General features: G+C 39.7%; 1 protein-coding gene across 1 annotated transcript in view; it reads left to right on the top strand.

Annotated features, from left to right (window-relative positions):
* KYNU (kynureninase) overlaps positions 1 to 17,492 on the top strand; it is a 54,028-nt gene extending 36,536 nt beyond the window's left edge. The window contains exons 10-13 of the mRNA XM_009952266.2: positions 10,603 to 10,655; positions 12,164 to 12,249; positions 15,579 to 15,809; positions 17,340 to 17,492. Of these exons, the coding sequence (XP_009950568.1) occupies positions 10,603 to 10,655; positions 12,164 to 12,249; positions 15,579 to 15,809; positions 17,340 to 17,492 (523 nt within the window). The remainder of the gene's footprint in view (positions 1 to 10,602; positions 10,656 to 12,163; positions 12,250 to 15,578; positions 15,810 to 17,339) is intronic.
* Positions 17,493 to 17,871: the final 379 nt, after the last annotated feature.

The raw sequence follows: 17,871 nt of genomic DNA, 5'->3' as shown, positions 1-17,871 counted from the left end.
CTCTTTCCACTAAGAGTTCGCTTACCTCTGTGCAGAAATGTGCTAGAACTAATGCAATTTTACATTTGGGATTTCCTACTAGATGTTGACTCACGTTCAGTATTTGATCACTTTTTCTACTTCAGACCCCCACTTTTGGTACTTTCTGTGAAAGTTTCCTCTAAGGTTCTCAATTAAAGCTCTATTCTACACATGTCCTTTAAAAATGAGACTTTCTCATGCTTTTGTATTAGTTTATTATCCCAAAGTGGGGAACTGTTTCTAATTTTTCCTCATAGAATGTGCTTCAAGATCATGGTACGCCTTGAAATTGCTGTAAGCTGAAAGTACCAGCAATAGCCATTATGCTTTGTGCTATTAATATAGTTACCTTTTTCTCCCCCCATTTTTATCCCCTGGAGTATATTCCTGTAAATCAGTTGCTGGTTCAGATGGGGTCTCCTGCACTGCATGTCTCACAGAGCTATTCACATCCCTGTCCCGGCTGAACACCTCTCTGGCTCTAGCCACAGCTCTGGAATCACACACACAGCTCATATTGCAATTCATATCACAGCCGGCACCTGATTCAAACCATAAGCATTTTTAAAGGTAATTGGAAGGTCATTGCCCAGGTTAAGGAAATACTTCAGCCTCTTTATTTCTTGCAAAGTTGGTATTCTGTGTGTGTGCACTGTGGGGATTATGTGGGGGTTTTCTTTTTTTGCTTGGTTTACGATTTGTGCTTATTTGTTTCCACTTGTTCATGGGGTTTCTGGTCCTCATTCCCCTTCTTTCTCCTGGCTGAACCTTCCTCTCTCCGGTGCTCAGCCAGGACAAAACAGTCTCACCAGGGCATACATCTTCATACACTTCTTTTTCTGTGGGATCCCTTAGTCAAATTTCTTTTACCTTCACCATTGTTGTGAGCAGATAGATCATTTCTATTACCCCCATGCCAGCTCCTTTCTTGGTAAGTCCAGCAAAGAAAGAGTCCGGAGCCTGCCTTCCTTTACTTTTTGCTGATCTCCACACATCTTTGAGTCAGGACCTTCTTAGAGACCTTCATGACATACGTTGTTCCTTCTTGCCTGCTTGCTTTAAGCCATCCTTCCTCCCACTTTCCATTTGTGAAATACTTATTTTCACAGCTGTTTGTTGCTGGTAGTAAATTCCTACTATATTAGTCACTATTCTTCCTTTGTCATTGCAATCATTGGCAGTGCTTGCTGGCAGTTACCTCTTGCTGCCTTCTACTGTGTGGAAACTGTAGGGCAGCTACAGCAATATAGTTCCCATTACAGAGGGGTTTCAAGTGAAATGCTGGGGGACACTGTATACTTCTCTCTTCCCTTTCCTTCTCCTAGTTCCTCCGTTGACATGGCATCAAATCTGGGACATAATCACACTGGTGCAACTGTTTTGGGAGACTTGTAGATTCTTTCTGTCCCGTGGCATGAAAAACAGCACCTCAAAGTGAATAATTATTTATTAATTTCTTTAGCTGCATACAGTTTATTGAGAAAAAAAAATCTCCTAATTTCCTAACCTAACCTAGTTTTTCAGCACTGCTCTGTTTTCGTTGACAGCTTTCTGGCTTGATTTTCTAGCAGCCCATTGTGAGCAAGTGCAGAGAGATTTGGTCAGCGTGTGTTGGTTGCAGATACAGTTAGTTTGTGATGTGGGAATAAGCTCATATAAGCATCCTTATCTGATAATTTCTCACCTGCTTCTGCAGCGAGAAGAGCCTGTGAAACCAGTGCTGGACCTCATGTCAAACTTTTGACATACTTACATTGGACCTCTTGTCGAACATTTGACCTCGTGTCAAACGTATTTTAGGGCCCAAAATACTGGTAGTTTATGTGCTACTGAAAAATAGGGCAACTACATCCCTGTAAAGAAAGGTCCCCAAGTCACGTTTCTCTCATGTTCTCTAGTGATGGATGACATTTCAACTTTTTGAGAAGGGACTCTTTGAAATAACTCTGAGAGATGCCCATTTCCCTTAATGATTTCATGTCTTAGGCTTCAACTCAGTAAACTCTGTTTCTGTTCTTTTCTCCTTGAGTATCACTTAGTGTTAGTAAATGTTTTGTAACACAACTACTGGATTCTGTGGCAGCTCTGCTGGCACTTAAAACTTTGAATTCAATTAGTTCCAGACATTGACATTAAAAATATATATATATATAAAAATCTCATGTAATGTGGATTGCTTCTTGTTTCAAGCAAAGAGCGGAGGTGATAACCCTTACATTTTAGCTAATAAGGATTCTAGTATGATAAAGGTCTTGCATTAATATTGTGATTACTGTATTCAAAAACAGCAAAGACCCAGGGAAGTGCAACTTCCCAGATCTTAAAATTTTTATATTATAGTTCAGTCAGATACATGTATTATTTAGAAACTTATCTAGATATCATCCCCTCAAAGGTTCATTCAAGGGATTGAGGAGACTGTATAGTTCGGTAAATGCATCATGGTAATCAAAACTATCCAAGTCTCCTTTAAGTCGATTCACATTTAAAAGTAGCTCTAGGAGGGATTGTTGCTTTTACTTCTTGTTTAATTTAGTCCATTTGAAACAGCCTAAAAGAAATGACTGAATTCTTAAAGAATGCAATATACTCTTTTTAATCGCCATAATATAATTGGGAACTATTCAGTACTTTATAAAAATCACTGAGAACTTTATTAATATCTCTATGAGTAAAGTGGCTCCCTGCTTGATTTTTAATTTCTGGTGTTAGGCAGAATATTTGATTTCCCCTTACTAAATGTGCTAACATACTGTTGGCTGTATTCCCCCTTTTCATATATCTGATATTTGGCTAGTGGAAGTGATGTATGAGCACTTTCTGATAATAGTTGTTCGTAAGCTGATTTAACAGTTTTTAATTCAACTTCATTAGCCTTAGAGGGGTTGTTTTTTGAGAGATCTTTTCCCAGGATTTAATTTAGCCTCCAATTGTGTCTCCCGCTTGATCATACCTTTCTTTCGCCTGATCATGGCGAATGAAATTACCATCGCTCATCGCAAGCGCCTTAGAGGTTTGACGGAGAGCTCTGTGCGACTCCAAGGGGCCCTGATTGGATTCGCAGCATTGCAGCCATCTCTCTTTCTCATGCCCTGATCACAGCAACTTGTTTCCTGCTACAAAAGTGAACTCAATCTCCTATTGTTTTGACCTGGAGGGGTAATATGGAGGGACATGTTGAAATTGGTGTATTCCCACTTGTGTTGAGTCTAAAAGACTAACAAGGAAAAAAATCAATTCAAGAAGAGCGTGTGTACCCTCTATCTTCAAATACCTATCAGCTGTAAATCACCTTGCACTTGATTGACCAAACAGCCTAGGTTTTTTACCCAAGAGTCTCTCTAATTGTGGTTGCATTAAATTCCCCATCTCGGAGAACAGCGAAGCTCAAGGAGTTGAGAGCTGCCCAGCTACTTTTGGAAAAAGAACAAATACTCAAATCTAGAGATTTCTTAATTTCACCCATTGCAGTTGCATGGTTAAGTAAGTGTCACTGTTTAGGTTATGAAACTGTTTTTCAGGATTATGGTCTTTGCTGTAAAACTTGCTGCTAGGCAGAAAGTGAATTTAGCTATTTTTTAACCAAGACAAGCCTCAAAATAGAGAAGAAAAATTGTCTCCTTTTACATGGTACTGAATATTCAAGTTACTTAACAGAAGAAAAATGTCATGCTATTAGCCTCTAATACAATTATATTACTTTGGTCTTTTGACAAAGAAAAGCCTCATCGATATTAAATATGAAAAGTTACTTCTTTCACAGTAGCAACTTTTCATAAGGAGTTTTGGGTTTTTTCCACTGAGTTCTAAGAGACTGGTCCATTAATAATGTATGGCATTGCTCACAAGTCACATATGCTTAATAGTTAGGAAACATTTGTAAGGAGTTGAAAAGGGTAAGGAAGGCATCAGAGTATGTGCAAGTCCAAAATTACAGAAGTATGAGGCTAATAATTACCTGGGCTTCAAAAGCTTTTCAAATTCTAACAACAGATCCTACTTAAAATTAACAACAGACATTGCACAGAAGAGAATAATGAAAGAAGTCCAATCTTACCATTTGGGATAAAGGATATCTAAATAGATATAAGGGAGGGGGAAAAAAAATGATTTAAATATAGCTTCTGGCAATCTTGCCAAGGTTTTCTGAAGGAGGCTGTGATAGTTAGGTTTCCAAATATTGCTAGAGTCTAACAGGGGCTAGCTGCTAACTCCCTTAATCCCCCATGCATATCCTAGCCCATATATATATATATATACACACATATACTATGAAATACACTCTGTAACTGACAGCTTCACAGTATATGAAGAGTTTCACCTACACAGGAGGGTTAAAATCTTGGAATTCTGCATTTCAGTGATGAAACTGGGAGTCGCTTTTCAATTATTCTGTGTTTTGATTAAACAGACCCCTTTTCACCACGCCAAATATGGTTTGAAATATTTTTCTTCCTTCCAGTGAGCTGTCAGCAGGGGAGCCCTGGCTCAGAGCAAGACATTGATGTGGTGCCCAGCCTAGAGAGGATGGAGTTGCAGTGGAAATAACGTTGTCCATGCGCTTGGGCTTCAGTTTTGTTTCAGCATAGCTGTAAAACACCATGTGGAATTAAGCAATAGAAATATTGATTTTTTAATTTTATTTCTTTTTCTTTTTTCCTTGACGTAAGTGCCAGTTAGGTGATATGGATCAAGAAAAATATTAAGTTCTGAACTCAACAGAAACCTAACACTGGAAATAACTTTTGAGCCCAAGAGGATAGTTTGAGTAAAGACTGAGAGGAGGGAAAAAACCCAGTGGCATCAGCCATTACCTCCAAATCCCCTTTCCCTATCTGTATTTAAAAAAAAAAAAACAAAACAAAACAGTAGAAGGTACTCCAAGGAAATCTTTTTCTCCAATCTTACATGATCCTCATCACTAAGTATGTGAAAACATTTTAACAAATATGTTCTCATCACTCACCGGAGAGTTAGGGCAGTACTGAGCAGCATTTCTAGAGATGAGGGCTTGAGGCATGGAAAGACTAAATGACTCATCTGCGATCAGACAAGTCCATGATAGCAAAGAAAATTGAAAGTCCTTCTCAAACTCTGATCTGTGAGACAAAAATACGCTATATGTGAAGCAATGAAGCATTTTTTTTTCTGTTTTCTTGAGGGGGCTGGGGGGTCATTCTTGCTATTTATTCTGAATTTTAGCATTGAATCCAAAGAAATGTAATCGTGCTCATGTGTTTGCAATAAAATTAGTGCAATAAAAATGAAATTAAAACATATAAAAAATCAAAATTTAAAACTGCAATAAAATTAGTGCAGAGTAGAATGCAGAGACTGTGCCCCAGCTGTTGAGCCTGGGGATCAGGTCTGTGCTCAGAGTTTGTGGAGACCTGTTTACAAATGTGGGTGAGAGTAAGGTGGCTTTGAGGGCGTGATACAAGTGTTTATAGAAGTTTGGCTTCTGGGATTGGCCTTTGTCTGAGTGCAACAGCATTCGGAGATGCTTCTGCTCAGGGTCTGAGTCCTGGCTACTTTTTCTACCCATATTGCGGTACGTGGAGCCCAGGACTGTGAAGGAACGTACTTCAAGATCCAGAATGAAACTTTCAGTTGAGCTGGAGATTCATCTATGGATGTAAGGCATGCTAAGGAATGTTTTTGGTCTTTGGGAGCTGACTGTACCATTTCTTCATTGTTTGTTTGGTTTGTTTGTTTTTAACTTGCCTTTTGAAACATGAGACCTGGGCAGGGCTGGACTTTGGTTGTGGCACCAGTGGTGTGGTACCATCACCGTTCTCTTAGGCAGCAAGATGGTGATCAAACATGGTCGAATTGCCGTGACAGGTCAGATGTAGTTTGTTCCTAGCTTCAGGCTGGCTCCTGCCTCCAGGCTTTCTGTGTTCTTTTGTAGCCTAATTCCTAAGACCTCATGGGTTCCTTGTTTAACACATTTCCTGCTAATAGAGTGAGAGATGCAGTTAACCTCTGTTCTCTAAACTTGTGCCACACTGCACTGTGCCTCATGCTTGTCTGTAATGGGTCTTAAGGGGGTCATGAGACGTAAGCACAGGGAATGGATGCGCTCTTCAACCACTCAGTTGTGTCATGGACATACAGGACTGCAAGAAACTGGACTTGATTATTGCTGTTGGCCCTTTCTTTCCTTTTCCTGCACGAGGCTGCCTTTGCAAACGTGGTGTAATATCTGCCTCGCTTCTGTGTAATAAACTTCGGGAGTAGTGAGATGTCTCCTGAACTTCTTAAAGCTGATTCTTACTCAGACCTAGAACAGTAATATGAAAACTCAAACAAATCTTTACCAACACCTGGAATTTTTTTTGCGAAAATAAAGCGATGTGCGAATGAAGAGCTTAGCTGCTGCTCAGCAGCTACATCAGCTGCTGTGGACACAGCTGCCCCAAAACTGCCTGTTTATGATTTAGCTTAATCCATGGTTTCATAAATACAGCATGCTTTGCTGGTATATACTCTTAATATAGATATAATCTAAGTAATGAATACTGAATACAAAATTTCTAGATAGCATGGTGACCTGCTAAGAGAGAAGACAAACTGTTCCACGCCCAGTGAAGCTGGCAAGGGTAATATAAAGTATTAGTAATTTCACACTGCATTCATGCTGTAGCTTTTCGACATGCTTTCTCATAGACATGAAATTATTTCTCACACAATGTAATGAGAAGATGCTTCCAGTGCATTGCCCTGGATTGTAAAAGTTGGGCCACATTAATGGTATTTCCCTGTATATTTTCTATATCGCTACTCGAGAGTTTCTTTTTTTTTTTTTTCTTTTCTTACCAAGAAGGGAAATGAGACCCGTGTTGCTTCAGGCTGTAAATTATAAATGAGTAGCATGATCATCTGTAACTTCGAAGCAAAGGTCAAAGGAATTTTTTTTTTAATATTTTTTCTGTGTTCTTTTACTGGATCTTCTTTGATGTTTACACTGCACATACATCATGATCATTATATCCCACACTCTTGCATCATTAATGCAACTACAAACGAGATGACTCAAGTTATGAACAACCAGCTCTTCAGTCTAATGCAGACAGATATGAAGGAGGAAAATGAGCTAAATAAAAATACTTATTGAAGGGATTGTTCCCTGCTGTAAGTGCACTTAAAGAGAGTATGACTAAATGGGAGGATACTGTTGCTTTCTGGAGTCATTTTCCAACCCAGCAAATCTTTGTTCATTGATTTGTAAAATAAGAGAACATTTTGGCTTAAAAATAAGGAATTTGAAAACCTTTCAACAATATTCCATTATATGCTTGCTTGTTTCATGAAATTGAGCTAGTAACAGTTTTCTTTAAATTTTATGTGGCACGTTTGAAAGCCGGTTCTGTGCATAGACTGGAAAGCTGCAGAATTCCCTGGGAAAGTCTCAGTGTTATCAGGCTATGAGGACATGGGTTTTATTTGAGGCATAAAATAGAACAATGCTTTATTTCTTTTTAAAGTTATTTTCTTATAGAATTGGGTTTGTAAGAACTTGCACACCCCACGGAAAAACCCACAGCTGCTTCGGCACTAGTTTACTCTCCTTTTTGGCATGATTGCAGTGGGTTTCATGTACGCTTTTGGTGCTGGATGGAGAGATGTCCACTGTAGAGGTGCTCCAGGAGCATGTCTGCTGAGCAGCCTTGGCAGGCTGTGGGTACCTGGGACTGGCAGCAGGATGCTATCGGGGCACACACCCCAAGCTGGCCATCACTGGGTAACCGTTGCAATTAGTGCTGTGTTAAAACAAGGAAAGTGCTTTGGATACATTTACATGTAAAGGGCCATGACCAGTAAAACATTATTCTCAAAGGTTTATAGTAGAACATTTGCGAAATTAGACCCTTTTCTCCCCAGACACTGATTTTTAACACTCTTCACAAAATGGGTTTTGTCTGCAGTGAAAAGGATGTAACTCTAGAGCCCTATTACTAACAAGTTGAAGGTGTTTTGAAAAAGAAGCACATCATATAAGGCTTTTCAGAGCCTTCCACGTCATGCATTTTCCAAAGATTATGGTTTGGAATTCAAAATCAATTTAAATCCCGGTGCCTTTGTTTTTGAAGCCGGAATAGTCAAAACGGTGACTGCATTTCAAAATACTCATTTTGCATGCAGAGTAACAACTCTTTAATAAGAAATTTTACTGCAGTATCTTAATGTGCAGTTCTATTGCCTATTATTTTTAGCGAGCATTTATAAAGCCTTATGTTTGGAGTTTAACACCTTAGCTATTTCCCATCATAGCAGGTTGAAATTTGGCATAGCAGTGGCAACCTTCATTTCAAAATTTTCACAGAAAATTGTAAACAGCAAATTGCTAATTTGTAAGGATTTTGTTAATTTCCACACTTTGAAGCCTGTCAACTTAAATGTCAAATAATGTGACATCCATATGGACCATTAGATCAATGAGAGTGTAGGACCAGAGCTGCCTCAAAGTGCACATCCTGTAGTGACACCTCTAAAGTTCTAGAACAGCCAAAAAAAAAAGCAAAGAAAAAAAAAAAGTAAAAGCAAATTGTCAAAGTTATGGTAGGAAAGGGCAAGACAGCTAAAACTGTCTTTAAAAACATCCTTCATTCTGTCATTTTGGAAAAGTTCTGAAATTTTAGTTTCTGTGTTGCAAATGTGGTGCTGCAGCAGAGATCTGGTTTTAAGCCAGCTTCAGAGTTAGCAAGATTCGAGCATTCAAAATGCAACCGGAGTGCTTTTCATCAGCCTCTAGCTGGGTGATATTCTGGTTGACGTTTATTTTGTCTTTGACTTTAGGATGTGGTCCAAATAGAACCTGTATTGTATTCTCCTTGCTATAGAACAATAGTCCAAATGTTAGATTTTCCATGGAATTTTTTTCTGTTTAAGACTTTTGAAATTCATGCAATGTGTATTGACATTAGTAGTATGCTGTAGTAACATACAATATTCAGGGTTTATGACAAAATGTTTTATATATATATTATACAATTCATATTAAATCGGCGGAATATCTTTTATGATTCAAAGCATCAGTAACTGAGTCACTTGGGCAGAAGCTGCATTATACTTTATTTGGGGTATTTCCATTTTGGCAACATAATATCTCATTTGAAATGAATGTATATTGCACTATTGATTTTCATGGGTCTTAGAATAATAAAAACATCATGCAGCAGTAAAGAAAAAAGCATGCTTTTTCTGTATACACTGTGTTTGGATGCAGCTCAGAGCCTTTCATAGAAGTAAACATAAAACCTACGTTGTTACACAGAAATACGAAGTACTTTATTTTATACAATGCAATATTCCTATAACAAGTTTTTTAACTCAAACGTGGTCTTAATTCTGCAGAGCTAAGCTCTTGTAAGCATGCTGCAAAGAACTGCTCCTGCTTTAGAGAGGGGCAATGACTTCCTTTTTCCTTGTTTACTTCTAAGAAGGCTGATCTACCCTGAGTTTTACTAGTAGATTTTTTTACTGTTACAAATTTTAAGCACTTGTCAGGCTTCTCACCTGACATCTGCTACCTGGTATAGAGAAAAATGAGCAAAGCCTTTGAAGAAATGGAGTCCAATAGGTCCAGTACTAGAGACCCGAGAAGATCAGGAAGGAGCCTGTGGTGGTGATGTCCTGGTGTTGTAGTAGCATTGATATATGGGAAATTTCATCATCAGTCACCGATATTGCCGTGTACTGAGTTAAGAAGAGCATGGGAGGTGGGGAGAGACTCCCTGATTCTGCAGTGTTGACTTTATCTGCAGTGCCTTGGGCACTAAGTGAGCCAGGGCATCCAGCTGCTTTGGAAAACTGTTCATAGCGGTGTCCCTGAGCATATTTTTCAGGAAATATGAGTTAATAATGTAGTGTAATCTTCATGTAGAAGCTTGGAGAAATGGTTTTCAAAGTAACTGATAGTTACTTTTTTTCTGGAAATGATCTTAAAAAAAAGAATTTCGGATTAAATTGTTTTTTGTGGTTTTTTTGTTTGTTTGTTTTAAAGAAAGATTTTTAAAAATGAGTTCAGTTCAGGAGATAAAAAGTTTACTCAGAATTCACATTGCTGTCTCACAGTAAGGAAAAGGCAATGCCCGCACAATCCTCCTTCTGAGGTCTTATTGTTTGTCTGCTGTCCATCACAAACTCCTATTCTTGGTGAAACTAAGTCAGGTTTTATAACACCTTTTAGCTTTCAATATTCATTAAACTTAAGTTTGAGGGGGGGCTGTTTGAATTTAATGCCTTGGAACAAAACAGCGGAAATATTTCTGTTCTATTTTTCTTTTTCTGAAATTAATTCAGATAAAATGGCTATTGTTAGAAATCAATAGTTAATTGAAAGATGTGGTACATTTTATCATCAGTAGTTAAAGAGAAATTCCTAAATAGTTATATTAAGTTTTTAGTGCTAGCTTTTTATAGAATTTATTGCACTTTTATGTCATTGTTAGAAATATATGTATTATTAGAAATGTATGTATTTTTTACTCTTACTTATATATTTCTTAACTCTCAAATCTAAATTAAAAGATATTATACCAAGATTGCTATTCATTTACTTTCTTTACAAAATCTTAGGCTAATCGGCTGGTGGGGCCATGACTTCAAAACACGATTCCTCATGGAAAACAGTATGTACTTTTACATTTTCACTTTTACCTTATTTGATGTATTTATATATAGCCAGCTTCACTTTCATGGTAGTTTGAGTAGGAAGGATAGAACTTTCCATTTCCTCCCTTATGTTAAAGGTATTAAGCGAAACTTACCCCAAATACGTAATACAATGGAGTTAACAAAATAAATGTGGTGATAAATTTGGTCTCTGGGCATAAGGGTCTGTTTGTCTGCTTCTAGATATTTTTCTGAAATTTTAAAAATGGAGATATGGAATATGGATGAAACTTTCAAAGTTTCTCAGTGAATTAAACTCGTAAGTCTCTGAGGAGCGAGGATCTGCTATCATTCACTTGGGTAATATCTTACTTTAGGATTAGTTCCACTGGAATTAATGAGGAATTATATAAATAAAGGTAAGGCGACCTGATGTAAGTCATGAAATACCACTAATGTTTCAGCATCTCTAAATTCCTTGCGCTAGCAAAGGATGGGTTATAAGACGAAACCAAACCTGCTCTGAAATAGCTAAGTATTTATTGTTCCAGTATGAAATGAGGACTCCTTTCCAAATCTGACAGCTAGACTGTTCAGCTTCATTTTAAAGTATGGAGAGAGAATATCCTGAGGGATCAGGAAGAGAAAGGCGCTTTTTGGTTTGATTGGTTATTTTGGTTTTAATATATTTTTAATTTTCTGTGGCAGCGCCTATTGACGTGGCTTTGGCTGGAGAGCACCTCTCTAATAGCCTCAGTCTGCTCGTTGTTTTCTGACCAAATGTAAGAGAGCGGCACTATGTAAATCCAGCAGGAGACACAAATTGCCTTGAAACACTATTAGAAGAAGAAAAATGTTGTTTATTCATTTCCATGGGCAGTTTATAGGGGAGAAGTTGGGCAACAATCATTATAAAATTAGCCAGTCTGCTGTGCATGATAAGAATTTCCTCCACAGCATCCTCTTGCTCTGGTGCTGGAGCATGAAATATAAATGGTGACACAGAACTTACACCGAGGCTTTATAGATTTATTAAATAGATTTTGTGAAATTTCACAACCTAAAGTCTATGCAACTTCTCAACGTGGCCTGAAGCTACACTTAGCTGCATATGCAGTCCCCCGTGAGTCTCGTCAGTTTAATAAAGTTAAGGAACATGATGCCCTGCTTGTGCACCGCGGCTCCACATGAGCGTGCCTCTGCTGACTTGGAATTTCTCTGGTTTGTGCCAGTGTTAAAAGAGATTCAAGTGTAAAGGTGGTTTTAACACACACCATTTAAACGAATTAATTGCAGTTCTCTAGTTCCCATGAAGCCGCTAATGAGGTCTTCCGCTGGATAAAATTGGGCTTCTCTCGAAGCTAAAAATATTAGCTGTGAATAGATTACTATTTCCTTTTAATGACCGATTCCTACAGGCCACATTAGTGAAATATTTTATTGCGTGAGGACGGGCTTCAAGATAAAGTCCAGTCCATTAACAGGAAGAAATCAAAAACACTAATATAAGTTATTCATTTTCCAGAATTACAACTAAGTGAAGGAATTAATGGATTTCGGTTATCAAATCCTCCAATTTTACTGGTCTGTGCTCTGCAAGCTAGTTTAGAGGTAAGTAATTGCCTTACTTTGAGCCTGAGTTTAACAGTATAAAAATGTTAAATGAGTGTTACCCGTATTATTGCTGTCTCCCTTAAAAAAATTTGCAGAATAGTTAAAAAATGCATTGCGGGGGGGGGGGAAATGAAAAACAAACAAAAGAACCCTGCAACCCTGATAGAGCAAGGCCTTTAATAACTATACTCATCCCTTCATTGTTCTCACAAACTTTGCTGTTGGACCCAACACGTGTGAGGTTTGTACCTCCAGGCCTGACCGCTTTGTGTTTGTGATAGTCCCGGCTTTTAGGGGCTCAATACAAACTGCAGCTTTTCCCACAGGGATGTTCAGAGCTTGCCTCAGTGCAACTCACACGAAGGACGCTGTTCAAGATCTCCCTACAAAGGAATCCTGTAATTCTGAATAGTTGCATCCAGAGTTGCTTCTACATCTATTTCCCTGGCCAAAACAGCCTTAGCTGCTTTATGAAAGAAAATGGATGTGGCCACTGGGTGTCCTGGAGCCTAAATTGAACCAATGGCTCAGGGAACTTGTCCTCTGCTGCAGTCCCTTTGATTATAAACAGAAAACACAGAAGCTGTCTGCAAATGACTCCTGAAAGGGGAATTCATGAGTGTGATGTAGCTTCAGGCCGCTTTTTCTTTCCTCTGTTTGTTAGTTTTCTGGTGGGCAAAGGAGCAGAGCCCCATCTCTGCCTTATCTCTGTACGAATCGCTGAGGCAGCGGCTGTGGAAAGGGCAGTCCTGCCATACAGAACTAATCCCTTCCTGGCTAGGAAGGGGTGATTCGTGTGCTGAAAGCCCTCGGGTCTGCCTTGGAGACAACAGCTCAGCCCCATCTGAAGGCATGCAGCTGTTCTCCAAGCACCTTCCATCACTCTGTGTTTCATATCTAGGCACAGCAGCATTTCTTTTATGGATGGTTCACCCCTGAGCTCCAGGACTCCAGGTTTTTGAGGCTGAAAAGGATGGTTTTGCATAGATTTTCCCTACTATACGCTACTATGTTAAAATCTTTCCTAAGCTGCTTTTCAAGCCAGCTTTGGTTAGCAAGGTTTCGCCACCAGCATGAATGGGAGAAATTTATTTCTGCCTGCGTTCCGTTAACGCTAGTGTCATGGCAAAGCTGATACTGGAACAAGCAGCGATGCCCATACACCGTATGTCCCTCTTCTTTATGTACTGAAAAAGCAGTATCTTAAGCAAACAATGTCGGAAAATTGCCAGTTGTGCTCTCTCCATTTTACTTGCAATGCTGAAGGACTGCAAAGGGCATGGCAAAGCTTCTTGCTCTGCCTGGCAATTTATTTTGTTAGTCCTTAAACATCCAATATATTTCTTTAAACTTTATGTGACCTTCGAGATAAGCTGCAAGCTATTCTGCCATGACCCAGATTGTCAGTGCTCCAGTTTGTGTGGGTTGATGTCATTTAGCCCACTGCAGGGAGCCTCAAACAATGAGGGCTGAGCAGTTTCCATCGCCTCCCCTTTCCGTGTCTGCATTACCTTTTGGCACAACCAGGATTTCCCAGTGCTAATTGCTCTAATACAGTGGGAAACAAAATAGTTTTCATGTCTGGCAAGAGATGGTAAGTGAAATTGCATGCCACCTTCACTGGGACACATTAAGCAGAAGGCAGTGTTTCCAATGGAAACAATGAAAACTGCAAGTGTTAATGGATGTTATTCCTCAATAATGCTTAAAGTGACTGTTATGGCAGTAGCTGCTCCCTTTTATGGAAAAAAGGGGAGCGCTCTACAGCCACATTTAAAAGATCTTTTTCAAAAAATTTCACCCAGGAGGCCAAATATTCCTTGCACAAAGCCTGAGCAAACAGATTTTTGCGTGCAGCCCAAGGAGCTCCATCCCTCATGCCGCTGCGAAGCCCAGTGGAATAGGAGGCAGGTCTCCATTTTACCTCCAGTAATGTGCTGAACGGTCATGTGTGAGCTCTGCCTGCCTGTGTGGTGAGGGAAACACCTCTAGATTTTTGTTGACCTGTGCAGGTCCTGAGTGCTGGCAGCTCTGGTCCCTGTCACATTCATGTCCGTGACTGCACTGTCTCCATGCAAACTCTGTCTTACAGTAGCCATATTTTGTTCCACAGAAAACACATGTAGGGGCTTTTGGTTTGTGCAGCATCTAGTGGTTGTGATAGCATCACAGAGTAATACTTGGGGTAGGTCTACAGAAGAATGACTTCCAGGTGCTGCTGGAAACCAGGCTTTGTTGTATGTTCAGCAGGATTTCTCACTTTTCTCTTTATACACTCTTCCAGGTTATGAAACAAGTAATCTTAAAAGTGTTACTCCTTCAGTGTGGAGCAGTGATATCTTGAGAGTGAAGATCATGGATTTTCATGCAGGACCTCTGCCTTGCCTCTGATTTTGCAGCTGCAGTCAGTGGAGGCGTAATTGTCCACGAGCAGCAACATTACATTTCTGTGCCAGAACGTGATTTGAAGTGACGGTCGGGCTTGCACGTCTATGCCTTGTCATTTTTCCCTGAAACTATTTGCATGGGAAGAAGAAAAGGGAGGGTTCAAGGAAGGCAGGGGTAAATTTTTGTGGAGTTACATTTTCCACTATTCCCCCTAACTGAGCCTTTCCGGAGCACCAGCAGAAGCTGTCTCGCCTTCTCCTGCTCCCAACCCCTTCTGTCAGATTGCTTGTTCTCGTTTGCGCGGCACAGCAGCGCTGCCATTTTAAGCAATCCCTTTTGCATGTCTCATGGTGGTTTTGCGTTTCTGCAGCTCACCAATCTTTGTAGCTGTGTAAGAGCATAGAGCTGTTAAACCAGAATCAAGTGAACATTTGTTCTTCACGCAGACTAGCAGAGACAGAGCCTGTACAGGACTTAAAGCAGTAAAGTCAGTACGTTAGTAGCAATTTTGTGTTTTCAGAGGATTTGTAGTTCAGTCATGATGTCGGATTTTGTTACTTGAGGTACATACAAGGAAAAACTTGTGTGTGATTTTGAGTTTCATGCAGCCCTGCTGCATGTATAGAGAATTTACGAATCCTCTTCAGGTATGCAAACTGGTCTTGTGCTCAAGTTCATTTATGCAGATATGAATGTACGTAAAACTTTTTAACAGTAGGCAGAAATGTCTTTCATTATCTAAAATAATAGCATTATCCTGTGTTTTCAAAAGCCCAATCCTGCCATGTTTATGTATAATGTCTATCTGATATTACTACTTGGTTTCAGTGATGACGTATAGAGAAATCTGCTACCCTTTTAAACTTCTTTTTATTTAGTCTCTCTTTTTGTTTTCTATAGCAACGCATTATCCTTCTAATGATTTAAAATCATTCTAGGTTTTTGGTCAAACTACAATGAAAGCACTGAGAAGGAAATCCATTCTACTCACCGGTTACTTGGAATACCTGATAAAACATTACTACAGTGAGGATAAAACAAATCCAGAGAAGCCCTTTGTAAAAATAATCACGCCATCTCAGATTGAGGAAAGAGGATGCCAACTCACACTATCATTTTCCCTTCCAATCAAATCTGTGTTTAAAGAGCTGGAGAAGAGAGGAGTAGCTGTGAGTAAATCAAACTTCATCTTCTTATGCACTGTTTTGTGAACCTAGATCATAACAGAGTAATAATTTTGCTTTTGTTCAAATATCTTCTCATATAAGGCCCAAAAAAGGCTGGGAATGATGAAAATTTCTTACGTGTCATCTTCAGTCTTTGCTTGTGTAAATAATCAATGGAGTTATTTTATAAATTATTTTTTAGTCTACTTACTGTCTTTTCTCTATTGATTAATTTCCAGTAGCTTAGTGAGTGGTGCTCAGGAGTCACTACTGAGGTTAAAGATGCTTTATGGGCACATTATGGTGGGAGGCGTCGTGGGTCTGAGGCTGATGGTCTGAACAGGAAAGATAGGAAAAAAGAAAAAAAAAAAAGAAAAAACTGACCTCACTGGAAAAACACAAATATGAATATGTCAGAGCTGTCCAGTGCAATGTACTGCCTGCGCGGGCTTCTCCTCTTCAGTGTGCTTGTCCAGGTCCCCTGCTGGGGGTCCAGGCATGGGGCCAGAGACCCAAAAGAGGAGGTCTGGGCCACCCCAGGGTGCTGGCTGTCAGCAGTGCTCAGGTGGTGCTCACCACCCTCAGCGCCACGACTTGCACACCTACAGCCTGACGATGACAAGGAGCTCCGAACACCCACCGGTCCCTTTCCCGACCTGAAAATGGACAAACTCTTGCCCTGTGCGAGGCATCGAGGTGAAGGAATTAAAAAGCTGTCATTTCTTTAGAGAGGCGTTTTAGCACTCTAGAAAAAGAGGCCGCTGAACGGCAGTGCCGTGGAATGGCACCGTTACCGGTGAGCGCTGCTCAGAAAGAGTAAAAGCTAAATTTAAGGCTGTACATTTGGTGATTTAGAAGTGCTGGGAGGTGAGGCTGATAGCGTGGTGCCGTATAAATAATAGATGAGTTTTATTTCTGCTGGTGACTTGTGTCCCCAAAGGCCAACTCTTCTAGGCTAAATATGCTGCTGTTTTGGTGCTGCCAGGGAATTCCAGGAACTGCTGCTTTTAAGAGAGCACGGGGCCCTACACTGTTGGCTTGTCTTTGTAATGCAGTAATATCCTTCAAATATGAGACATTGTTGTACTCAGCAAAATGTTCAAATTCACAGAGGGAGGGAAGAAATATACTGTAAGCCCTGCGACATCGCTTGTACCTGCAGTAGAAGACACTCTATCCTACTGGCATGTTTCAGTTTTGTGGTGGCTTTTTTGTCACGTGTGTGCCTCTCCAACTGTGGGTTGCTAGAGGTGCTAAGGTAAATTATGGGGGGACACAGCTGGTTTGGAGCCCCTCAACGGCACTTCTAGAGTCCTGCCCGCCCTGAGCCTTGCATCCTTTTTTAGGCAGCACACTACTCTTCGCAATGATGCTCCTCCTGGTACTTTTTTGGGGGTCCCAGAGTTTTTACACTTGTCTCCTTGTTGGTCCAGTCATTCTTCCTTGAAGACAAGGATGAAATTTAAAAATACAGTCTGACAGATAAATATGAAGGGACCTGAGTTTACTAAGCATCCCCTTTCTGTTTTGCAGTGTGACATGAGAGAACCAAATGCTCTTCGCGTTGCCCCAGTTCCTCTCTACAATTCTTTCCATGATGTGCACAGATTTATTGAAATCCTGGGATCTGCAATTACATCTTCAAAACAAACAGCAAACAATACTGCGCTATCTGGTCCTTATTGATGGCTCAGCTGTATCTTTTAATCTATTTCTGACTAAGATGCATTTATCCTGCCGAGCGATTCTTTGCTTTGAGTAGACTGAGCTATATCCCACGCAATTTGCAAAAAAATGACTGTGCTTGAATAGTTATTTACAACAGACATAGTTTTATTAAAGCTCACATTTCCACTCTGCTTTGACTTTGACTTCATGAATTAGTATGCTTTGTATATTTTAATGGGGCTTTTCTTAAACATTTTATGTAGTTTTATTACATTAGCTTTGAGAAGCATGGAAGAATTGCTATCAACTAGAACAGCAATGAAAAAAAATCCCTTCTTTATTATAAAAATGATGCATAATAAAAAGTGGAAAATAGACAAATCACCGACTGTTAAAA

This window comes from Leptosomus discolor, chromosome 5, assembly GCF_034619465.1.
Source record: "Leptosomus discolor isolate bLepDis1 chromosome 5, bLepDis1.hap2, whole genome shotgun sequence".
Classification (NCBI taxonomy): Eukaryota; Metazoa; Chordata; class Aves; order Leptosomiformes; family Leptosomidae; genus Leptosomus; species Leptosomus discolor.
This window is presented reverse-complemented; position numbering and strand designations above follow the sequence as displayed.